Source organism: Scyliorhinus canicula, chromosome 7, assembly GCF_902713615.1.
Source record: "Scyliorhinus canicula chromosome 7, sScyCan1.1, whole genome shotgun sequence".
NCBI classification, from domain to species: domain Eukaryota; kingdom Metazoa; phylum Chordata; class Chondrichthyes; order Carcharhiniformes; family Scyliorhinidae; genus Scyliorhinus; species Scyliorhinus canicula.
This window is the reverse complement of record NC_052152.1, coordinates 91,972,376-91,997,712: the sequence shown is the minus strand read 5'-3', so window position 1 is coordinate 91,997,712 and position 25,337 is coordinate 91,972,376. Positions and strand designations below refer to the sequence as shown.

The 25,337-nt window shown below is 51.1% G+C and overlaps 1 protein-coding gene across 12 annotated transcripts in view; it reads right to left on the bottom strand.

Annotated features, from left to right (window-relative positions):
• Positions 1 to 25,337, bottom strand: part of frmpd4 (FERM and PDZ domain containing 4) — a 1,288,989-nt gene that overhangs the window by 30,006 nt on the left and 1,233,646 nt on the right. For all 12 annotated transcript variants that reach the window (XM_038802435.1, XM_038802437.1, XM_038802436.1 and 9 more), the window contains one exon: positions 1,387 to 1,518. In XM_038802435.1, coding sequence (XP_038658363.1) covers positions 1,387 to 1,518 — 132 coding nt within the window. The remainder of the gene's footprint in view (positions 1 to 1,386; positions 1,519 to 25,337) is intronic.

The following is a 25,337-nucleotide window of genomic DNA, read 5'->3' as shown; positions in this document are numbered from 1 at the left end:
TTCAAGTCCAGACAAGCCTTTAGCTAACTGGCAACTATTTGTAATGTTGCAGAATCACATGTTTAATATTCACTGCTGGTGCTGTTTGAACACTCAAATGTGTTTGTTTCATATTTCTCTACTTGCTATTTTGACGTTGATACCAATTTCTCTCTTCACTCCAGTGAAATTTACAACAGGTATTTAAAAATGGGAAGCAGTCAAGGGGAACACAAGAGGGGCCAAGCCAATGTTTCAAGCCAAAGATCTTTTGTATCAGGTTTGAAGCAAGTACAGAGACCGGGAAAGGGTCAGGGGAGGGAAGAACGAAGGGCAGGTCTGTGATGGAGTGAAAGGCAGGAGAGATTCAGGGCCCAATCGAAAGGCCTCATCACGTCTGACTCCGGATGCGACATAACCTTTCCTCTCGCGAGATTTGCGACAATCTGGACTCCTCGGGAGATCTAACGCGATCTCGAGATGTTGCAACCTAGATCTCGGCCTCACTGTGCGAGATCCAAATTTACATATTTAAATGGGCAGTTAGGCTCACTTTTATATATGTCGCAACTGGATTCTCCCAAGACCTGGAATCAAATGCCCGACCTGGGAGACTTTGCCATGGCACCACAGGTTCACACAAAAGTGGACCATGTATAATGGCACCTGGCGGGGGTCTCCAAGGCCATTGAGGCCCCCGATCATTAGGCTCTGGGCAGGGTAGGCACTCCCGCTGGCACCCGGGTAAGTGTGGCTTGCATCAAGGCCAAACAAATGTCCCATTTGATAGCGGGGTTGTTCTTGGCCCTGATCGCGCCACAAAACACCCTGTTAAGCGCTCAAAATGTTAAATTTTTCTGTTAAATTGTGCCCTAAATGACACATGGAATGATGCTGGAAAGCAAGAAGGGATTGCGATGATTGAAATCCTCAATTTTGTTTGGTAAAGAAAGGTAAATGAAGTTGAGGTCCGGATTAACTATTATCTACCTTAATGGTGGAAGAGGCTTGAAGGGCTGTATGGCCTAATCCTGTCCTTGTATACCTATTTTTTAAGTGTGTTAATTCAAATTTTACAATAGCGGATCTGAGGTGAGATATGAGCACAATCTGTGCACACTTATCTTGGCTTATTTTATTTCATACAGAAATTAGGGGAGTACCTTGCACAGAAACGCCTCTTGGGCTTTTCTTTTGCTGTCCAAAGGCACTTATGCAGTGCAGCCAGGTGTGGCGTGAAAAGTGCCTCTAGCACTCAAATTTGTTACCTTAATGTGGTGATTGTCCATAAAATACAATATATATTTTTTTTAAATATACATTTATGAACAATCACCAAAAGGTTTTCTAAAGTTCATCATTACTTTACCAGATAATAGATCCACTTGCAACTTGAAGAGCAATTACCTGAGTAAGCGTCTCCTGGTCATGAAGCAAGAGGAGTTTGGTTGCTTCTCCTTCAGTGCGCTGCTCAAGCATCAAAGAAAAATGTTCGATGCATTTGATGGACAGCTTTTCTTGAAGGGTCAGTATCACATCCTGTTAACACAGAAAAATAGTTCAACAATATAACATTGCTTTAGAATATAATAATGGCGGGCTGCCTCCGCCACCACCGCCGTGAAACATGCGACGGGTTGCAAGGAAGATCCCGATGCAAAATTCAATGCACTATTTCCCACTCAACGTCATTCTTCCCTCAAACTTCAAAACCTGGAACTACTTGCCCTGCCTTAGTTTTTCCTCCCTTTTATAATCCATATGCTTTTATGCGACCGGGGCGAAATTCTCCGGTGACCGTCGCGATGCCCGGGATCGGCGCCAAAAACGGCGCTGATGACTCCGGCGTCGGGCCCCGTGAAACATCGCGTATTCTCCGGGCCCGAATGGGCCAGCAGCGGCGTTACGCCATTCACGTCGGCGTCACCCGCTGACATCGGGCGACGTAATCAACGCCTCCCGGCGTGACTACACAAAAGAGGCCCCCTCCCCCCAACCCACCGGCACCCGCACTCTGTGATCTCTCCCCCCCCCCCCCCCCCCCACCCCCAACCCACCGGCACTCGCACTCTGTGATCTCCCCACCCCCCCAACCCACCGGCACCCGCACTCTGTGATCTCTCTCCCCCCCCCCCCCACCCCCAACCCACCGGCACCCGCACTCTGTGATCTCTCCCCCCCCCCCCAACCCACCGGCACCCGCACTCTGTGATCTCTCCCCCCCCTCCCCACCCCCCACCCCCAACCCACCGGCACCCGCACTCTGTGATCTCTCCCCCCCCTCCCCACCCCCCACCCCCAACCCACCGGCACCCGCACTCTGTGATCTCTCTCTCTCCCTCTCCCCCCAACCCACCGGCACCCGCCCTCTGTGATCTCTCCCTCTCCCCCCAACCCACCGGCACCCGCACTCTGTGATCTCTCCCCCCCCCCCCCAACCCACCGGCACCCGCCCTCTGTGATCTCTCCCTCTCCCCCCAACCCACCGGCACCCGCACTCTGTCATCTCTCTCTCTCCCTCTCCCCCCAACCCACCGGCACCCGCCCTCTGTGATCTCTCCCTCTCCCCCCAACCCACCGGCACCGCACTCTGTGATCTCTCCAACCCCTCCCCCAACCCACCGGCACCCGCCCTCTGTGATCTCTCCCTCTCCCCCCAACCCACCGGCACCCGCACTCTGTGATCTCTCCGCCCCCCAACCCACCGGCTCCCGCACTCTGTGATCTCTCCCTCTCCCCCCAACCCACCGGCACTCGCACTCTGTGATCTCTCTCCCCCCCCCCCCAACCCACCGGCTCCCGCACTCTGTGATCTCTCCCTCTCCCCCCAACCCACCGGCACCCGCACTCTGTGATCTCTCCCCCCCCCCCCCCCCACCGGCACCCGCCCTCTGTGATGTCTCCCTCTCCCCCCCAACCCACCGGCACCCGCACTCTGTGATCTCTCCCCCCCCCCCCAACCCACCGGCACCCGCACTCTGTGATCTCCACCCCCCCCCCCCCCCCCCCCCCACCCACCGGCACCCGCACTCTGTGATCTCTCCGCCCCCCAACCCACCGGCACCCGCACTCTGTGATCTCTCCCTCTCCCCCCCCCACCCACCGGCACCCGCACTCTGTGATCTCTCCCCCCCCCACCCACCGGCACCCGCACTCTGTGATCTCTCCCTCTCCCCCCCAACCCACCGGCACCCGCACTCTGTGATCTCTCCCCCCCCCCCCCAACCCACCGGCACCCGAACTCTGTGATCTCTCCCCCCCCCCCCCAACCCACCCGCACTCTGTGATCTCTCCCTCTCCCTCCAACCCACCGGCACCCGCCCTCTGTGATCTCTCCCTCTCCCCCCAACCCACCGGCACCCGCACTCTGTGATCTCTCCGCCCCCCAACCCACCGGCTCCCGCACTCTGTGATCTCTCCCTCTCCCCCCAACCCACCGGCACTCGCACTCTGTGATCTCTCTCCCCCCCCCCCCCCAACCCACCGGCTCCCGCACTCTGTGATCTCTCCCTCTCCCCCCAACCCACCGGCACCCGCACTCTGTGATCTCTCCCCCCCCCCCCCAACCCACCGGCACCCGCCCTCTGTTATGTCTCCCTCTCCCCCCCAACCCACCGGCACCCGCACTCTGTGATCTCTCCCCCCCCCCCAACCCACCGGCACCCGCACTCTGTGATCTCCACCCCCCCCCCCCCCCCCCCACCCACCGGCACCCGCACTCTGTGATCTCTCCGCCCCCCAACCCACCGGCACCCGCACTCTGTGATCTCTCCCTCTCCCCCCCCACCCACCGGCACCCGCACTCTGTGATCTCTCCCCCCCCCACCCACCGGCACCCGCACTCTGTGATCTCTCCCTCTCCCCCCCAACCCACCGGCACCCGCACTCTGTGATCTCTCCCCCCCCCCCCAACCCACCGGCACCCGAACTCTGTGATCTCTCCCCCCCCCCCCAACCCACCCGCACTCTGTGATCTCTCCCTCTCCCTCCAACCCACCGGCACCCGCACTCTGTGATCTCCACACCCCCCCCCCCCCCCCCCACCCACCGGCACCCGCACTCTGTGATCTCTCCCTCTCCCCCCAACCCACCGGCACCCGCACTCTTTGATCTCTCCGCCCCCCAACCCACCGGCACCCGCACTCTGTGATCTCCACACCCACCCCCCCCCCACCCACCGGCACCCGCACTCTGTAATCTCTCCCCCCCCCACCCACCGGCACCCGCACTCTGTGATCTCTCCCTCTCCCCCCAACCCACCGGCACCCGCACTCTGTGATCTCTCCCCCCCCCCCCCAACCCACCGGCACCCGCACTCTGTGATTTCTCCCCCCCCCCGGCCTGTCACCCACCTCCACGATGAACGGCGTCAACCATCAGCACTGGTTGACGCCGTTAACTACCTGTTGTGATTAATGCCGACGTGGGTGGGACTTTAGCCCATCCGGGCCGGAGAATAACGGCAGCACAGAAACCCGTAGCCTCCCGCCGACCCCGCCATTCTCCGCGGCGGGCGGCGAGATTGGCGGCACGCCGACTTTTTGCGGGTGGGAGAATTCTGGAACTGGCGGGAGTGCGATTTTCAGCAGCCCCGGGCGATTCTCCGACCCTGCTGGGGGGTCGGAGAATTTCACACCAGATGAGAATCAGCTAAGCATTACTTTTTGATGTCTCATCTTCTTCCCTCTTTTTTTGTTTTATCTTGGTGGTCTCCAGAAGCACTGCTTACTTTTGTGAATGGGGTTACCTTTGAAGGTATGGGCGAAGGCGAGAAAATTCCCTGCAGAAATCTGAATCCAATATAATGATAGCATATGGACTGTGAAGAAATTTGCTATGATTAAATGTTTGGTCATATCATCGTTTATTTGGGAACATTATCCACGTATACCTGCTAGTTTTTCAATTGAATGACTATCTGTTACTGTTTCTTGCTGTATTCATAAAGTCTTTAAAAAGCTGTATACAAATTGTATTACCTGTAAATATATTTATTATTTCCTTCATGCTAATCCATAAGTATTAATTGGGCAGGCCTCTATAATAATCCAAGCTAAGAAGCCAATGCATAAAACTGTAGGTAGTCATAGCAAGGTAGCTATAGAAAGAGAGGGGAGGGTACTGGAAGGTAAGTGCTGTCTGACCTGCTTGGCATCCCATCTTATTCCTTAAAAAAAAAAGGAAGTTTCCATTGGGAAACAAGTGACCCAGTGGGTGGGATTTTCCTGTCCCCCAGCCGTGTGTTTCACAGTGGCATGATTCTGTCCTCCCACCGCTTGTCAATGGGATTTCCCATTGAAACCACCCCAGGCTGCCTGGGAACCCACATGCGGGGGTCAAGGATAAAGTTCAGAAATGGCCTGTAATAACGTACTGCTATGGTTCTTTAATGGTATGCCACTGGGGTCCATATGACTCCTTAACTGCCCTTGCAGAGACAGCAGCACTTAAAAGGCACAGGTATTTGACAGAGCACTTTATCAGCATGAACTGCAAGAAATTGCACGGATGGTAAAATTATGTAATTGAGGGCTTGTGATTCTCATCAATGGGTTCTGGTACCAGTACAAACCCCAGAAAACTGGTTGTGTTGTGTGATATGTGAAATTATGACAGTAATGTATCTACATATGTTTTTGTGATCTGCTGCATCCAAATTTGGATTGGAAAAGCTACCTGACACCTTTATCTCTGAAACATGGAGAGGTACAGCAGGATAGTATATTATATATATAGTTACGATCAAGTGATGAGGGGTTGAACGCAGCTTCTCTTTTCCCTCTCCTCATTCAACTGCAACAGGGTATTTTAGCCAGTGCTGGGTGTTTTACTGCCAGCACACTAATATTTGAGTGACAATACAAAGGGCATCGGTCATAAATGGATAGTGGAAGTTGAACAATTAAACTTCAGGGAAATTAAAAATAAATACAGTGCTGGATTCAATGGTGATAACTCTCACTTTGTAAAATGGGTGATATTAGATCAGCGACCCATTTCACATCTCTTCCACTTTTATTACATTGCAATATTCGTTTTGCTACATTATTTTCTCACACCATGCCTGCAGGTACTCAGGAAATAGATCATTGACTGTAAAGGATATTGGAAGCCCTGCGGTCAAGAAAGCAAGCACTTTCTTTTCCATTGAAGTCAAAATTATCCACTATGGGGAATATTCTCAGTCCCTTGGCGACAGGGGCCGGGACAAAAACTGTGTTGTGCTGGTTCACCAATGTTTTCCTGCCTTCTCCCATTTTTGTTCTGGAGGCAGCTTGTGTGTGCTGGCAGTAAAACACCCAGCACCGGCTGAAAGCCAATTGAGGTTGTTACCCGATCAATTCTCTGCCATTTTAACCAGGACAATGCAATTTTCCCAAGCGTCGCACAGGACCAATGCTGCATCTGCAACTCAGCCCCTCATGGTAGGCGACTGCATAGTGGAAGGGGAAAGCAGCATGCAAGTTAAATGCATTGTGAATACTAACGGTACACATTGGTGAGCGTGAGGTCATCCGCAGGTAAAGGCCTCCCAATGCATGATTAGCTCCTGATGTTTTGCATGGTGCTGGAAGAGTGGGAGGAAGGAAGGAAGCAGCTAATGGCTCCGCCTTCCATATTGCACTTTCATTTTCATCCTGCTTCACTCTATTTACCTCTGCAGTTAGGGTTCGGGTTAACCTGAATTCTCACTGCAGACACAGTGAAGGTGGGTGACTGCGAATGCAATTGCGCATGTTAAATCACCTTCCTGCCTCCTCGCCCAATTGCCATCCCGAGTTGGCCAGCAATCCCATTGGAGCCATCTTAATTGGCACTCCCCGGCACATCGAAAAGGCATCAAATTGCTATCATGACCTGAAAATGGTGCCTTTACAGCAGGAAACTTCAGTCCAATGAGTTTTGCGACACAGAAACAATGCATTGTGTAGTTGATTCGCAAGGTAGGCTTCCCTCCTTTCACTCGGTATTTTGGATAGAGTGCTGAAAGGAAGGGGTGTGGAAGCCGAGGGTCATGAATTCAGGAGCAGAAAAGATGAATTTAAATATTTGGGCCACATTCCCCAATTTCCCTAGCAAACATGGGAAGAGATTCTCTGGCCTCCCCACGGCGTGTTTCTCGGTGGCGGGAGCAGCCTGGCATTGTCTGGCGTGGGATCTTTTGGTCCCATTGCTGTCAATGGGATTTCCCATTGAATCCATCCCCCGTCGCCAGGAAACCCATGGCGGGAGTTTGCTATCAGGGGAACCGATAGATCCCACTCCTCCATTGTCTCTAAATGGGGATGTGACGGGAAGACATAATAAAACTATTGGAAAAGAAACTCTAAGTAAATATTAGTTTTAAAAAACCTCAACTTTACATGGCTGCTTTCACAGATGGGGAAGAGTTAAAAAGAGTTCTGTAGGATGATCAGTGGCCAGAGTATGATATTACTATGTTACATATTATGTATGAAACGACTGTAGTCAAGGAACAAATGCACCAGTCTGAATGTCTCAATGCATCACATTACATTGTAAAACCTTGTTGGGCAAAGTGTTGCCTACCAGCTTAATAACAGGGAAGAGGACTTTTCAATGAAATGTGACAGGATATCACGGGCGAAATTCTCCGACCCCACGCAGGGTCGGAGAATCGGCCGGCGGCGTCGTTATTCCCGCTCCCGCCGGGTTTTGAATTTTCCGAGCGGCCAAAAACCGGCGTTGTGCAAATCCCACCGGCAGCCTCTGAGAACAGCTGGCGCCGGCGGGATGTCATTTAATTTTTACTGTCAACAAATCTCCGGCCCGGATGGGCCGAGGTCCCGCCAACATGGCCACGGGTCACGTCGGCGAAAATCACAGTAGGTTTATAACGGCGTCAACCATTAATGATGGTTGACGCCGTTCAGTTACCTACGTCGAGTGCGGGGGGGGGAGGAGGAGAGTACCGGCGTTTGTGGGGGGGGGGGGAGGAGAGAGTACCGGCGTTTGTGGGGTGGTGGGGGAGAGAGTACCGGTGTTTGTGGGGTGGTGGTGGGGGGGGGGGGGGAAGAGAGTACCGGTGTTTGTGGGGGGGGGGGGGGGAGGGGGGGGAGAGAGTACCGGCGTTTGTGGGGTTGTGGTGTGGGGGCGGGGAAAAGAGGGATGGATGAGGTTAGATGGAGGATGATTTGGGAGGGGGGTGGGGGTGGTTCATTGCAGTGCCCCTGAGGAATGCCGAACCCTCCCTCTTTTCCCCGCCCCCACACCTGGGGTAAACTCAGAACCTAAACCGCACTGTAAATCTGTGCCAGTGCACAGGGGGATCAAATAGCTCTGGAACAAAGGGCAGGATGAAGAGAATGTGAGAGAGAGAGAGGAGAAAGGGGGAGAGAGGAGAAAGGGGGAGGGAGGAGAAAGGGGGAGAGAGGAGAAAGGGGGAGGGAGGAGAAAGGGGGAGGGAGGAGAAAGGGGGAGAGAGGAGAAAGGGGGAGGGAGGAGAAAGGGTGAGGGAGGAGAAAGGGTGAGGGAGGAGAAAGGGGGAGGGAGGAGAAAGGGGGAGGGAGGAGAAAGGGGGGAGGGAGGAGAAAGGGGGAGGGAGTAGAAAGGGGGAGAGAGGAGAAAGGAGGAGAAAGAGGCCCAGGGGTTGGGGAGGCAGAATTAATCCAAATTCCTGCTTATTTCCTCAGACTCTTCAAAAGGTTGTTTCTCCCCAGGATTAGAAAAGGTGCCTTGATAATTCACAGCGCAGAACCCTTTCTGCGCTGTGAATTATAAAGGCAGAACCCAGAAACTTTGCCAAAAGTTTTTCCCTCTCTCTCCGCGTTTTTCCTGTTGTTGTGAAACTGACCTGAAATCGCAGAGGCTGAAGCTGAAATAGACAAATCCAGACACATCTCCCACCCCGGGATCCCAGCATTTCCCTCTGCATTCTAACCAGGCAATATTCCTGGGTTTAAGCAGATTGCAATATACTCACCAAAGCCCTGCTCTCAGCCAGAGGACGGACGGGACTCCCTCTCTCTGTCTCTCTCTCTCTGTCTGTCCCCACAAACTCCCTCTCTCTCTCTCTCTCAAACAAAGACAAGACAGCTGGGAGGAAGGGGAGCCTTGAGGAAGATCTGCTGATGCCCCCATCCAATGGAAGCCCGGGGCCAACGCACCGTCGCCCCCCCCTCTGCACACCGCTGCCCCCTACCCCCCTCAGCCCCACCCCTACCCACCCCCCCACCCCTATCCCCCCACCCCCACCCCTACCCCCCACCCCTACCCCCAACCCCTACCCCCCCACCCCTACCCCCCCCCCCGCAACCACCACCCCCCCACCACCACCACACAAACGCTGGTACTCTCTCCCCCCCCGCCACCACCCGACAAACGCCGGTACTCTCTCCCCCCCACCACCACCACCCCACAAACGCCGGTACTCTTCCCCACCCTCACACAAACACCGGTAGTCTCCTCTCCCCCCCCCCCATAAACGCCGGTAGTCTCTCCCCCCCCCCCCCCACAAACGCCGGTACTCACTCCCCCCCCTCTCTCCCCACCACCACCACCCCACAAACGCCGGTGCTCTTCCCCCCCCCTCACACAAACACCGGTACTCTCCTCTCCCCCCCCCCCACAAACGGCGGTACTCTCCTCTCCCCCCCCCCCACACAAACGCCGGGCGACGTTGATGATGTCGCCCGACGCGCCACTTCCGCAGCGCGTGAAAATGACGCGTATCGCGTCAGTCCGCTGCTGGCCCTTTCGGGAACGGAGATTAACGGCTTAAAAGAAGGCCGCGACGCCGGAGTCATCCGCACCGCTTTTGCCCGCCGGAAATGGGCGTCACGCAGGTCTTCGGAGAATTTCGCCCCACAAATGCTATATACAGCAGACGACTCACCAGAAAATAAAGGGCGTGATGCTGGCCAATTTTGGTCCATTGACACTCATGGACAAAATGCCAGTTGCAAATGATTGCAGTAGACTTGGAATCAGAGTCATTACAGCACAGGAGGAGGCCATTCAGCCCATGAATTTATGCCAGCTCTCTGTGGAGCAACCCAGTTAGTCCCATTTCCCAGGTCTATCCTGAAGCCCTGTTTGATTCCCCTTTTTGCCTAATCTCCCGATTTTCCTGGAGCTCTGGCACTCACTGGTGTCTTCCACTGTGACGACTGATGCAAAGTACCTATTCAGTTCCTCTGTCATTTCTTTATTTCTTATTATTACTTTTCCAGCCTCATTTTGCTGGCTTTTGGCTTTCTCCTACCTTTTTATATATTGAAAAAAACTCTTCCTTTCTTCTTTTATATTACTAGCTAGCTTACACTCATATTTCATCTTCTTCCCCCCAATTGCTTTTTTAGGACTGGAAAGTGGCTAATATAACACCGCTGTTTAAGAAGGGAGGGCGGCAGAAGGTGAGAAATTATAGGCCAGTTAGCCTGACTTCGGTCATTGGTAAGATTTTAGAATCCATTATGAAAGATGAGGGGCGCGATTCTCCGCACCCCACGCCGGGTGGGAGAATCGCGAGAGGGCTGGGCGAATCACGCCACGCTGCCCTGGCACCCCCCACGATTCTCCCACCCCCCCCAAAATGGCGTGTCGCGTTTTGCGACAGGCCGCTCAGAGAATCGCCGCTCGCCGTTTCTCACGGCGACCGGCGATTCTTCGGCCCGGATGGGCTGAGCGGCCTGCCGAACTCGACCGGTTCACGCCGGCGCCAACCATACCTGGTCGCTGCCGGTGTGAACAGCGTGCGACCGGTGAGTGTGGGGCCTGTGGGGGGCGGAGGGAGGATCGAGCATCACGGACGTGCTTAGCAGATGTCTGGCCCGCAATCGGTGCCCACCGATCGCGGGCCGGCGTCTCTAAAAGACGCACTCCTTTCCCTCTGCCGCCCCGCAAGATCAAGCCGCCATGTCTTGCGGGGCAGCGGAGGGGAAGACGGCAACCGCGCATGCGCGGGTTGGCGCCGGCCAACCTGCACATGCACGGCTGACGTCACTTCGGCGCCGCCGGCCGCGTCATTCCCGGCACGCCGCTTTGACGCAAGCGTTAAGGCCTGGCGTGCGGAATTCACGCGCCGCCGCTCTTAGCCCCCCGGAGGGGGGAGGGGGGGGGAGAATAGGGGGCGAGGAGCGGTCTCCGACGCCGGAGTGAAACACTCTGGGTTTCACTCCGGAGTCAGCTGTTTGTCTCCCTTTGGGAGAATTGCGCCCGAGATCGCTGAGTACTTGGAAGCGCATGATAAAATAGGACTGGGTTAGCACGGCTTCGACAAGAGGAGGTCACGTCAAACAAATCTGTTAGAATTCTTTGAGGAGGTAACAAAAGGAAACATTTTTTGTCACAAGTAGGCTTACAATAACACTGCAATGAAGTTACTGCGAAAAGCGCCTAGTCGCCACATTCCGGCGCCTGTTCGGGTACACTGAGGGAGAATTCAGAATTCTTAGCTGGTATGGGAATTGAACCCATGATGCTGGCCTTGTTCTGCATCACAAATCCGTTGTCTAAAGGAGCTGGTTAGCACAGTGGGCTAGACAGCTGGTTTGCAATGCAGAACAAGGCCAGCAGCGAGGGTTCAATTCCCATACCGGCCTCTTCGAACAGCTGCCGGATTGTGGCTACTAAGGGCTTGTCACAGTAACTTCATTGAAGCCTGCTTGTGACAATAAGTTACTATTATTATTAATTACCCACTGAGCTAAACCCTAATATGAAGGAATATAGACAAAGGAGAACCAGTGGACGTGAGTTATTTAGATTTCCAGAAGGCCTTTGACAAAAAGAGCTCATGAAGATCCTGACATGGATAGAGTATTGACTGACTGGCAGAAGGCAGAGAGTGGGGATAAAGGGATCTTTTTCAGGATGGCAGCCGGTGACTAGTGGTGTGTCTCAGACGTTGGTGCTGGGATCACAACTTTTCACAATATACATTACCAATCTGGAAGAAAGAACTGAAGGCACTGTTGCTAAGTTCACAAATGATACAAAGATATATCGAGGGACAGGTAGTATTGAGGGAGCAGGGGGGCTGCAGAAGGACTTGGACAGGCTAGGAGAATAGGCAAAGAAGTGGCAGATGGAATACAATGTGGAAAAGTGTGAGGTTATGCACTTTGGAAGGAGGAACGGAGACATAGACTATTTTCTAAATGGGGAAATGCTTAGGAAATCAGAAGCACAAAGTGACTTGGGAGTCCTTGTTCAAGATTCTCTTCAGGTTAATGTGCAGGTTCAATCAGTAGTTAGGAAAGCTAATGCAATGTTAGCATTCATGTCGAGAAGGCTCAAGTACAAGAACAGGGATATACTTCCGAGGATGTATGAGGCTCTGTTCTGACCCCATTTGGGGTATTTTGAGCGATTTTGGGCCCTGTATCTAAGCAAGGATGTGCTGGCCTTGGAAAGAGTCCAGAGGAGGTTCACAAGAATGATCCCTGGAATGAAGAGCTTGTCACATGAGGAACGGTTGAGGACTTTGAGTCTATACTCATCGGAGTTTAGAAGGACGAGGGAGGATCTTATTGAACCTTACAGGATACTGCGGGGCCTGGATATGGTGGACGTGGAGACGATGATTCCGCTTGGATGAAAAACTAAAACCAGAGGACACAATCTCAGACTAAAGGGACAATCCTTTAAAACAGAGATGAGTAGGAATTTCTTCAGCCAGAGGATTATGAATCTGTCGATCCCTTTGCTGTAAAAGGCTGTGGAGGCCAAATCACTGAGTATCTTTAAGACAGAGAGAGATAGGTTCTTGATTAATAAGGGGATCAGGGATTATGGGGAGAAGGCAGGAGAATGGGGATGAGAAACATATCAGCCATGATTGAATGGCAGAGCAGACTCTATGGGGCCTAATTCTGCTCCTATGCCTTATGGTCTATATCTTTCTTTTATATGGTCATTATTTGCATTGTGTACCCCAAGCCTGGCTCCACAGAACAGTAGCAGAACACTGCTCCTCTTTGAATTGCTGAGGGCTGTATTTCACCAAGTGGGATCGCTGGATGGAGTTGCCCCAATTAATTTGTGCTCCGTACTCACTGCTATTGCAATATGGAATTGAACGAATACACTTCGGATCACAAAAGCAGAAAGTCTCACCAAGTGTGTGATTCTGTAACGTTTCAAAAATTACTACAGAAAATAGATGCAAGATTAACCAGTATGGTATCAGGGATGAGGAACTTTAGTCATGTGGAGACACTAGACAAGTGGACATTGTTCTCTTCACCGCAAAGAAAGTAAAGGGAAGATTTAATAGAAGCATTCAAAATGATGACAAGCATGGTAGCATGGTGGTTAGCATAAATGCTTCACAGCTCCAGGTTCCCAGGTTCGATTCCCGGCTGGGTCACTGTCTGTGTGGAGTCTGCATGTCCTCCCCGTGTGTGCGTGGGTTTCCTCCGGGTGCTCCGGTTTCCTCCCACAGTCCAAAGATGTGCGGGTTAGGTGGATTGGCCATGCTAAATTGCCCGTAGTGTCCTAAAATGTAAGGTTAAGGGAGGGGTTGTTGGGTTACGTGGGTTTGAGTAGGGTGATCATGGCTCGGCACAACATTGAGGGCCGAAGGGCCTGTTCTGTGCTGTACTGTTCTATGTCTATGTCTAATAAACAAGAAGAAATAAGAAGAAATAAATAATTCCCCTTGTGAGAGGGTCAGTGACCCCGGAGGACATAGTTTAAGGTAATTAGCTAAAGATCTGGAGAGAAAATTGAAATTGAAATTGAAAATCGGTTATTGTCACGAGTAGGCTTCAATGAAGTTACTGTGAAAAGCCCCTAGTCGCCACATTCCGGCGCCTGTCCGGGGAGGCTGATATGGGAATCGAACCGTGCTGCTGGCCTGCTTGGTCTGCTTTAAAAGCCAGCGATTTAGCCCAATGAGCAGAAGAAGTGGGTTTCAGCAGCAAGTTGTTAAGAGTGGATGCATTGACTAAAAGGACAGTGAAAGCATATGCATTAATAACTTTCAAAAGGGAATTGAATAAATACTTAAAGGAGAAGCTGTGAGTTAAGAGTCAGATCCTCCTTATGTGCTTTGATTCTATCAACTGTCCCATATTTGCAGAGAAAATGCATCGGCAGAACATTCCTGTCAGATCATCTTTCTAACTGAAACAGCAGAATTCCACCCTAGAAAAGCTGATTATGAACCGTAACCACAAGTCACAAAGACATTTTGCTGCGTGCTCTCTAAAATCACCATAACAACATTTTCCTTGTGCAATATTTTTCTTGGTGGATGTAAAACAGTTACACTGTGCAAAATGGCTGGGGCAAACATTTTTACAAATATTGTTTGAAACAAAGAGTTCAGATGATTATACCAAGGAGTTCAAATCGTATCTTTTCTTAGAAGTCACAATTACACCTAGAAAACATTAGCGTAAAGCCATTTAATGACATTGACTTTGAAAAGCATCTGCCCAGGAGGCAACTAAACAATTATGGTGCCTGGATAATTTGCCCTGTTCCCACGGCTTCACAATGTCAGCCCAGTACATACCTCTCTATTAGGCAGAACCATACCTGCAAAATGTTGACTGAGGTCCTCGGGTGGCATGGTGGCACAGTGGTTAATACTGCTGCCTTGCAGTATCAGGACCAGGTTTGATTCCGGTGTTGGGTGACGATCTGTGTAGAGTTTACACGTTCTCTCTGTGTCTGCATGGGTTTCCTCCGGGTGCTCCAGTTTCCCCCCACAGTCCAAAGATGTGCGGGTTAGGTGGATCGACTGTGCTAAATTGCCCCTTAGTATCCTGGGATGTGCAGGTTAACTTACGGGGATAGGGTGGGGAGGATGGAGGGAGTCGACCTGGGTAGAGTGCTCCTTTGAGGATTGGTGCAGACTCGATGGGCTGAATGGCCTCCTTCTGCACTGTAGCGATTCTATGATTCGATGTCGTTCACAGCACATTGTCATAATATACACATTAGTATATAATGGTGTAGACACACACTGACTGACACACTGCAAGACCAATCAACACACACAACACAGCAGCCAATCACCAGTTAGAGCACGCTCACTATAAAGCCAGAGGGCACTAGTTTTCCCGCTCATTCGGGATGCAGCCTCTGAGAAGGACAGAGCTCACAGCTTGTAGCACAGATCTTCACCATGTGCTGATAGTCTAGACTGGTCAGGATAGGCATAGGTCTTCAGTTTAATCTAACATAGTGTTGACCCACAGTGAAAGTATGTTCACCAGTTCCTAGCTTAATAAAATAATGTTGTACTATTTCAAGTGTTGGTAGCCTGTATGTGTTACTGTCAGGGTAAACGCAGTCTCCACAGATCCAGAGTACCCAACACATCACACACCACTGTAAATTTCATTTTACCAGGCAACCAATTCTCGGTTGTCACCAGGGCAAATTAAAGCTTTCAAAGGAATGCGATTAAATGCTGATGTTTGCTGTGTGTAATTGTAAGTATGCCGATTAAAATAGGTTTAGAACTACGTGATATAACCACCTGCACTCTTTTTTTTTTAAACAACATTTTTGCTGCACGCCCGCTCTGCCTATTGGTGCGTTGACGAGACTGTTTCAGGTTGTGGAGAAAATGGGTAGGTTTCTGTCACTTTCAGAAACGAATGTTCCTCCTGGTTTTAACATAAATCTTACAGTCTGGTTACCTTTTTGCAACTATGCACAGACCCACTTCCCCACTGCGAGACTCACAGTCACAGCTCGTTATACATATTGAAAAAGACGCCCATGCTACAAAATGGCTTGGGCCTCTCAACAGTGAGTTCAGGCACACAACCCTTCCCGTCTCCCACGCTGATATTAACATCAACCCAAGTGTGGATATGTGCAATTTCCCTGCTCACTAGCTCTTAATGGATGTTTCACTTCAAGACACCAGGCTGTAACATTGAGGCAGCACATTACATATACATTTGTAAGGGAACAGATGCTTTATTGCTCTTTCACCTCTGGCAGCCGAAGTTCCAGCCCAGACTTTCAGAACATCAGTCGCCTGTCCTTGGCCACAAAGGCCCCAACTGAGTTTAATGTGGCGCCGCTGTGTTCTGTGTGGTGTGAAACATCATGGTTTAGTGTTAATTGGCAGAGTTGTTTCAGATGGCGGTGAAAACTACTTCCCTTGGTGGATATGTGGTGAGTAGTCACACACATGGTGGTCCCGCCAGGGTATTTTGTTTTTGTCCCCTTTTGATCAGTTCATGGGTGATTGTTTGGAGGAAATTGGTGTAGTTTGATGGAATAAGATCCCCTCATACGAGTAATGTCCGGTAAATTTAACACAAGGCAGAAGTCGGACAAGGATCATCAGATGTTCTTTGAGCCTCAGCAGGGTGGGAACATGGTGGAGGCTTCTCATGTGTTGTTGGCTCCGCCGTGGCCGACTGAGACGTTGGTTAGCTTCTTGACCGACAAATTTAAGAAGCAGTGGCAGGCAATCGCGGAGTATCTGGAGAACGCAATTCAGGCTTTGGCCCTAATTTGGCCGGTCATGGACCAGATGGACTGGCGGATAGAGGTACAGAGGGCGACGATATAGAAGGTAGAGGTGGTGCGCTCTGACTATAGTGATCTTATTGTCTCCCTGGAGGCAGAGGTGGCGTTGTTGCCTGAGGAGCGTAGAGTGCTAAATTCAAAGGATGATCTGGGGAACCACTCCAGATGCCAAAACATAAGAATCATTGGGCTGCCAGAGGGCCTGGAGGGCTCAAACTCCACAGACTATTTGTCCAAGATGTTCGGAAAATTGGTGGAGGAGGGGTCTTTCCAACCCTTCCTGAGTTGGACCGAGCCCATCGGTCGCTGAGGCTGAAGCCCAGGTATAGGGAGCCTCCATGGGCAATCATAGTCAGGTTTCATTGATACTTCTCGAGGAGCGGGTTTTGAGGTGGGCGCAGGACCATCTAGACTGCAGATGGGAGAGCCGTTCCATCAGAATATACCAAGATGTTGGGGCAGAGCTTGTGAGAAGGTATGCCGTGTTCAATAAGGCCAAGCTGTGCAAGTGCAACTTGAGGTTTGGTGTGGTGTACGCGGCTGTCGTCGGGTGACTTTCAAGGACAGAGATGAATATTTTGATGTGCTGGGGGATGCTAATGAGTTTGGCAAGAAGCATGGACTGGAGGACTTCCGGTGGTGGACTTTCGGTGGCGGCTATGGAGTGAATGGTCGCACATTTGGTGGCTCCCGCTCAAGGTGGATTTTGTTGGTCCTTCTCCACCTGTATGGGGATCCTTTTGAGGGTGAAAGGTGGGTGTGCCCAGGGAAGGTAATACTCCTCTGATGAGTCTGGTCCATGAATCAGAGGAAGGGAAGTGCCACGAGAAAGAGAGAGCAGCTGGAGCAGGGCAGATTTCATGGTGCGCCACAGGTTAAGATGGCAGGGGGCAAGGGAGCAGTGCTGCCCGCCCAGTGGTCAACGGAGCAACGAGTGGAGTTTTTAAATAATAAGTTCCAGCAGCAGAGGCAGGAGGCCTCAGAGGGCCTGGCTAAGGTGATGGAACCACTTAGGGCGGTGATTGAGAAAGTGGGGCAGAGGTTGGAGGCTCAGGACTTGCCGATTCAGAAGTTGGAGGAGGCGGTGGGTGAACTTGAAGAGTGGATGGTCTCGCTGACAGAGGAGTTGGAGATGGTGGCGGAGAGCCAGAGGAGGCTGAGAGAGAAGTTGGAAGACCTGGAGAATCGCTCCAGGCAACAAAATTTGAGGATAGTCAGGAAGGATGCCCGAGGGCATCAAGGGAGCAGATACTGCCAAGAATGTGGCAAGGATGTTGGAGCAATTGTTGGGGGAGGGGGCTTTTTATCGGCCTCTCGAGGTGGATCAGGCCCACTCAGTATTGAGGAGGAGACAGCAGGTGGGGGAGCCGAGGGCAATGATTTAAAAAAAAATTAATTTACAGGATGTGGTCGGTAGCATTTATTTCCTATCCCTAGTTGCCCTTCAGAAGGTGGTGGTGAGTTGCCTTCTTGAACCGCTACAGTCCTTGAGGTGTAGGTACACCACTGATGACGGTGCGCTTGCATCGTTTCCTGGACAAGGAAAAGATTTTGCAGTGGGTGAGGAAGACCAGGAGGTGTACTTGGAAGGGGGTCAGCTGCGGGTACACCAGGACCTGGGTGTGGAGCTGGCGAAGAAGAGAGCCGGGTTCAACCAGGTAAAGGTTGCCCTCTTCAAGAAGAGAGTGAAGTTTGGGGTTCTGTACCCTGCCCGCTTGTGGGTGGCTTTTCAGAAGCAAGACTGTTATTTTGACTCACCGGAGGAGGCAATGGACTTTATGAGGGACCATGGACAGGGAGGAGTGTGAGAACACTGAACTTTGGAGAGGAGCTTTGTGTTGATGGTAAAATGTCTGGGGTGAGCTTTTCTTGGGGTGGGTTTCGACAGGGGAGCGGCTATGCTGAGTGTGCTTTTCATTCTTCTTTGTTTGTTGGTGCTTTGGAGGCGTGGGGAGGGATGGTTTGGAGGTGGATGGGGAGTTTAGAGCCCTTGGGCAGGGGCCACCTTGCTATCTGGGTGGGCTAGTTAACAGAAGTGAAGTGGGGGGCTGCCAGGAGGAAGGCGGGGGGGGGGGGGGGGGGGGGGAGGAGGGTAACTTCTTTGTTTGGGCGTGGAGGGGGAATGGGAGGTGTTGCTGATGTGGGTGTGGTTGGTGTGGCGCAATTGGGAAGGGAGATGGCCATCTGAGGGTGGGCCTGGAGGGGAACGTGACGTGGGCCGGGGCTGGCTCATGAAGGGGTGTGGCTGATCAGCAGTAAGAGGGGGAGCCCCCCAACCAGGTTGGTCACGTGGAATGTGCGAGGGTTGAATGGGCCAGTTAAATGGTTGTGTGCGTTCATGCACTTGAGGAGTTTGATGGCGGACGTGGTTTTTCTGCAGTTGGGGGAATCCGACGAGGCTGAGGAAGGGATGGGTGGGGCAGATGTTCCACTTGGGGCTGGATATGAAGACGAGGGGAGTGACGGTGTTGATCAATAAGGGGGTGGCATTTGAGGTGGGGAGCATTGTGACCGATCCGGGGGGTAGGTATGTGGTGGTTAGCGGGAAGCTGGAGGGGATGCTGATGGTCCTGGTTAATGTTTATGGCCCGAATTGGGGATTTTATGAGGCAGGTGGTGGGGCGATTCCAGATTTTGATACACACCGGTTGATTATGAGTTGTGGTGGGGGGAGGATTTTAATACAGTCCTGTACCCCACCCTGGATTGATCGAGCCTGACGTCATTGAGGAGGTCGGCTGTGGCCAGGGAGCTGAGAGGGTTCATGGAGCGCAAGGGAGAGGCAAACACATGGAGGTTTGGGAGGCTGAGGGCGAAGCACTTCTCCCATGTGCACTGGGTGTAATCCCGGATCGACTTTTGTAATGTGTAAGGCTCTGCTGGGGGGCAAGGAGGAGGGGTGGGGGGTGACTCTGGGTATTCAGCGATCATGGTCTTTGTTTTAAAGTGGGTTAAAATGGGTAAACCGGGTTTTCGGTCAGTGTAGGGAGGCTGGCAGGGATTGAGTAATTCAGGGACTTGTTTATGGGGCAGATTTGCGGGCTGGAGGAGTTGGAGGAATTGTTTGAGTTACTTAAGGGGAATGGGTTTAGGTACCTGCAGGTTCTGGATTTTGTGAGGAGTGAGATGACGTCTTTCCTGGGTTGCCGCCTCCGGTGTTGCAAGATGGGCTTCTATAGGAGGACAAAACAGGGGAGGGGAAGGTGTTGGATATTTACAAGGAACTGATGGAATAGGAGGGTGCCCTGTTGGAGGATGTTAGTGCAAATGGGAGGAGGAGTTGGGTGAAGATGTGGGGGCCAGAACATTGGCTGAGACTTTGTGGAGGGCGAATGCCTCCTCGTCATGTGCAAGGTTAAGCCTCAACCAGTTTAAAGTGTTCCATAGGACCCACGTGATGGTGGTGAGGATGAGCAAGTTTTTTGAGGTGGTGGAAGGCAGGTGTGGGTGGTGAGCGGGGGGCCCCACCACATGTTTTGGGCGTGTCCAAGATTGAGGAGGTTCTGGCATGGGTTCTCGGATGTTATGTCTGACGTTCTCGGGGTAATGGTGTCCCTGAGACTGGAGTTGACAGTGTTTGGTGTGTCAGAATACCCAGGAGTGCGGGGCGGGGGGAGAGAGGCCGATGCATTGGCCTTTGCCTTCCTAATAGCCTGGAGACGGATTTTGTTATGGTGAAGGGGCCGAAGGCAAGGGTGTGGGTGAGCAACCTGGCAGAATTCCTGCGGTATGAGAAGATTAAGTTCGCTATGCGGGGGTCGGTTGAAGGGTTCATCCGTAGGTGGAAACCGTTCATTGATTCCTTCAAGGAGCATGGAGGGGTCAGCGAGGTGGGGGATGTGTGGAGGTAAGGGTGTTAGAAAGGGGAAGGCAGGACGTGGCTGGGGATCGGTATCATGGGGCTGGAGGATTGGAGTTGTTTGTTGGGTTGATGTGATGTTCTTCTGAAGCTCTTTGGTTGTTCTCGATATTTTGATAACTTGTATATTTATATTTTGTTGAAAAGTCTTGAATAAAAATATTTTTTATAAAAGCAGGAACTGGGAGTGAACGGAAGTGCTTAAGGGATATGGAGTTTGTTGTTTATTCCTTGTTAAGTTAATCTGTATTTGTATTTTATGGGGGATTTTTGTAATGTGGGGGAGGCCTTGGGGTTGTGACTGGTCTTGTTGGTGGGTGATTTTTCTGGGTGAAGTTGTGGTTCGTATATTGTCCTGTTGGTGTTTTCTGGGGGAAGGGGTATTGTGCATTGACTTTCCTCTGTTGGTCTGAATTAAAGCTTGGTATGGGCAGGTGTGCTGATCGTTGATATAGTTGACATTGATTTCTACCCTATGCAAGATCACCCTTCTGGTAGGATAGTGAGTTAATGAACTAATAGCCCAGAGGCAAGTTCTGCTTGGGTAGAGGTCTCCGGTGCTGCCTAAGGCCTCGGTTTGGTTACGGGACCTGATGGAATTCCTGCACTTTGAGAAGATGAAGTACACAATGAGGGGGTTGGTGGAAGAGGTGGCAGCCCTTCATCTCCTTTTTCAGGGAACTGGTTACCATCAGCTGTTGGGTGGGGGTGGGGGGGGGGGGGTTTCTGTCTTTTTATTTTTATTAAGGTTCTGTTTTCTATATGGGAGGTGAGGGGAGAGGGAGACTGGGGGATTGGTTGGGTGCACATTTGGAATAGTACGGGGATTTGCTGTATTGTTGGTTTTTCGTTATATTGAAAATCTTGTTTGAATAAAAAGATTTTTTTAAAATGGTGGTGGAAACCTTTGGAAATGGAAATGTCAATGTGACTTGACACCACAGAAATCCAATCTTGTGGTTTTCCCACCTTTTGTTCATGAATAGCAGGAGTGGGAAAGATGTGAGAGTCTATTGTACATTTGCTGTCAGGTCAGATCTGTTGATCACAGAAATTAAGCGCAAAAAACAACAGATCTCAGTATTCAACATCAAAAGTAACACAAAGAACACAGCATGTAGAAGTCAATCTGACCAAACAGGTCCAAAAAAATCTGGTGAGATGTGAGGTAAGTGCTTGGCATAACTGGACTTGGCACAATCATTTACACCTGTGTTTCTCAAACGTTTTTTCCCCAGGATCCACTTTTACCAACCGGATGACCGTCGCGACCCATGCAGGCTGACCTTCGCGACCCTCCATTTGCGCTTACCTTTAATGTGATAGGTGAGCTTGACTGGTTCTCATACTCTTGCTTGCATTGTCATTCAATGTTACATTTCTGCTAAGGACTTCAGCTGACGATTTAAATTCTCGCTGCATCCTTTGAAAAAGATCAAAAGGTTTGTCCTCGAACTCGCCATGCCTAGTTTCCAAATGCCTTTGAACTTTTGAGGGTTTTAAACTTTCAGTTGCCAGTATTTCCCCGCATATAACACACACGGGCTTTGCATTCTGATTTGCATTGGCACAATTAATAAAGCCATACCTCAAAAACATCATCTTTATACTGCTTTGTTCCCGATTTCAGTTTCTTCTCAATGGGTTGTTCACCAGAGGCTCTGGAGCTCTGTATACACCTCGAACCAGCACTGCGTTGTCCTGCTGTGGACTCTCCTGAGCAGCTTACTCCAGCAGATTCAGTTGTCATATCCTGGCTTATTTGTGTCTCTTGCCCTCTCTTCCTTGTAATAAAATGATCCATCTTCAGTTCTTCACAGTCTTGTTGCTTACTTGCTAGCAGCTACAAAATGGAGGAATCTCTCCTCTGTGATTTCGCACCCAAAGCTTGGACACACAGGGCGCAAATGTCAATGTACTTGCTGGGATGGTGACCTGCTCTCTCTCATCGCTTCTGGTGGGAAGACTCCATTGTTCGTCTTTAAAAGCCTGTCGCTGCTGGCACACTCAACTTAAAAGCCGGTCGTGGCCGTTGGCGCTTCTCCTGCGATCGGGAATGGCATGACCAATAGGTCCCCCATCCTCCTGACACCCACCCACAGGTTGCAACCAGTTTGAAAAACCCTGATTTGCACAGCTCCTTTCAACCACCATTTTCTTACTGCATGTTCCTTCCAATTGTGAAGGGATGCATTTTTTCAGATTTATCAAGAATTATATTGCTGAATGTTGTCATTGAGATGATAGAGCTCAGCCAAACATTTATTTGTGGATTATATGTTGCTGGAAGAAAACCCTTCTCTATTAAGTTCAAGGTATAGTTCCCACTACTTACACCACCATCCTTAGTATGGGCAGCTGCTTATATTGGGTATCAAGTGCTGACCATTTGTTGCCACCATCAGCGTCAACTACAAAGGTCCTCCTCATAACACATTAACCACTCTACTATTACAGCAATTCAATAATCTTCTCTCACCTAATTAGCATATTTGCAATTAAACCACTCCATGAATCATTCTCTGCCTATACCTGCCTTTTTTCAGGTTTCAGTGGGGTTTTTTCCGATAGATTTGATGGCCATTAGGGTTACTGAGCTTACCGATCAGCTGTCAACTGTACAAGGCAGTTCATTTCCTGAACATGATCAGTTCTAAAGGGTTGATTGCAGACAGAAACTCATCTTCTGTGAAGGGCTGAAACAAATGGGCATGGAGCTGTGCCTGGCTGCAATAACAAGCCTGTGCATCCTATCCATTGCTCTCAGTCCTCTGGAAATGAGGAAGCCCCATAAAGATAGTCTAACAAATGTGATTGATTTTTCAAGGAGGTGACTAAGTGTGTGGATGAGAGCAGTTCAGTTGATGTTGTCTACATGGACTTCAGTAAGGCCTTTGACAAGAGCCTGTATGGGAGACTGATGAAGAAGAGCTCTGGGATCCAGGGAAATTTGGCAAATTGGATTCAAAATAGACTTAGTGGCAGGAGGCAATGGGTGATGGTCGAAGGTTGTTTTTGTGACTGAAAGCCTGTGTCCATTGGTATTCCGCAAGGATTAGTGCTGGGTCCCTTGCTGTTTGTAGTGCATATTAATGACCTAGATGGGAATGTGGGAGGTATGATCAGTTTGTTTCAGATGACACAAAAATCAATGCAGTGGTAAAAAGCAAGTAGAATAGCCTTTGATTACAGGAAGACATCGATGGCTGGTCAGATGGAAGAACAGTGGCAATTGGAATTTAAACCCGAGTGTGAGGAGAAACATTTTGGGAGGACTAACAAGGCACAAGACTACACAATGAACAATAAAGTGTTAGGAAGTACAGAGGACCAGAGGAAGTACAAAGATCCCTGAAGGCAGTAGGACAGGTAGATACAGTGGTGATGAAGGCATATGGGATACTTGTCTTTATTAGCCCAGGCATGGAATATCAGAGCAAAGAGATTATGATTGAGCTGTATAAAATGCTCGTTAAGCCACAACTGGAGTACTATGTGCAGTTCTGGTCACCACAATACAGGGAGGATGTGATTGCATTAGGGAGGGTGCAGAGGAGATTCACCAGGATGTTGTCTGGGCTGGAGCATTTCAGTTATCAAGAGAGACTGGATAGGCTGGGATTGTTTTCATTTTGAGCAGATAGGGCTGAGGGGGGTTGATTAAGGTGGAATCATAGAATCCCTACAGTGCAGAAGGAGGCCATTTGGCCCATCGAGGGAGGCCATTTGGCCCATCGAGTCTGCACCGGCCCATGGAAAGAGCACCCTACTTAAGCATCAGCTCAAGCCTCCACCTATCCCTGGAACCCAGTAACCCCACCTAACCTTTTCGACACTAAGGGGCAATTTAGCAGGCCAATCCACCTAACCTGCACATCTTTGGACTGTGGGAGGAAACCGGAGCACCCGGAGAAAACCCGTGCAGACATTAGGGAAAGTGCAAACTCCACACAGTCACCCGAGGCCAGAATTGAACCCGAATCCCTGGAGCTGTGAGGCAGCACTGCTAACCACTGTGCCACCATGCCGCCCTGTATAAAATTATGAGGTGTATAAAATTCTGAAGGATATAGATAAGGTGGTCAGGAAGAAACTTCTCCCTTGAAATTTGGTACTCACTGCCTGAGATGGTGATAGAGGCAGGAATCCTCACGATATTTAGATACCATGGGCGCGATTCTCCGCAAATCCGGCATGCCGTGAAGGCTGGCGTGAAACTGGCCGTGTTTCATGCCAGCCTCGGAGCTCCGTCCCGGGACCCGATTCTCCCCACCGGGCGGGGCTAGTATCGGAGCCGGGGGAATCACGGCGACGCGGAGTTAGCGAACGTCGCTAACTCTGCTCGCCAAGAGTCACGGCGGCTGGCTGACGCGCACGATGATGTCACCCGCGCATGCGCGGATGACGTCATCACACAGACGCATCAAACCCGCGCATGCGCGGGCCGTCATGCCCCTCAGCCGTCCCGCGGACTTATCCTGCGGGGCGGCGGAAGAACAAATAGTGCGCGGGTATCGGACCCGCTGCCCGCGATCAGTGCCCACCGATTGCAGGCCCATGCCACCCTTGGCACGGCCGTGGTGCGGCCGTGCCAATCGGTGCCATGGTTGTCCGGGACGGGCACTTTGCGGCCGTTTTCACGAACGCTGAAAGCAGGTGTGATCGCGGCTGTGAAAACGGCCGTAAACTCCGCGGTATTCGGCCCATCGGCCTGCGGAGAATCGCTGTTCGCCGTAAAAAACGGCGAACAGCGATTCGTGTCGGGGGGCGGCCGGAGGGGGGGAGAATAGCGGGAGGCCGTGAAAATTGTCGGGAAGGCCCTCCCGCTATTCTCTGACCCATCGTGGGCAGCGGAGAATCGCGCCCCCTAGCTTACAAGGCTATTGGCCAAGTGCTGGAAAACTGAATTGGAATAGATAGGTGCTGGATGGTTAGTACAGACACGATGACCAAAGGGCCCCTTTCTTTGCTGTAAAACTCTATGACTCTATGATAGTGTCTGATGTTTATAGTGGACTAAAGGTGTTAAGGC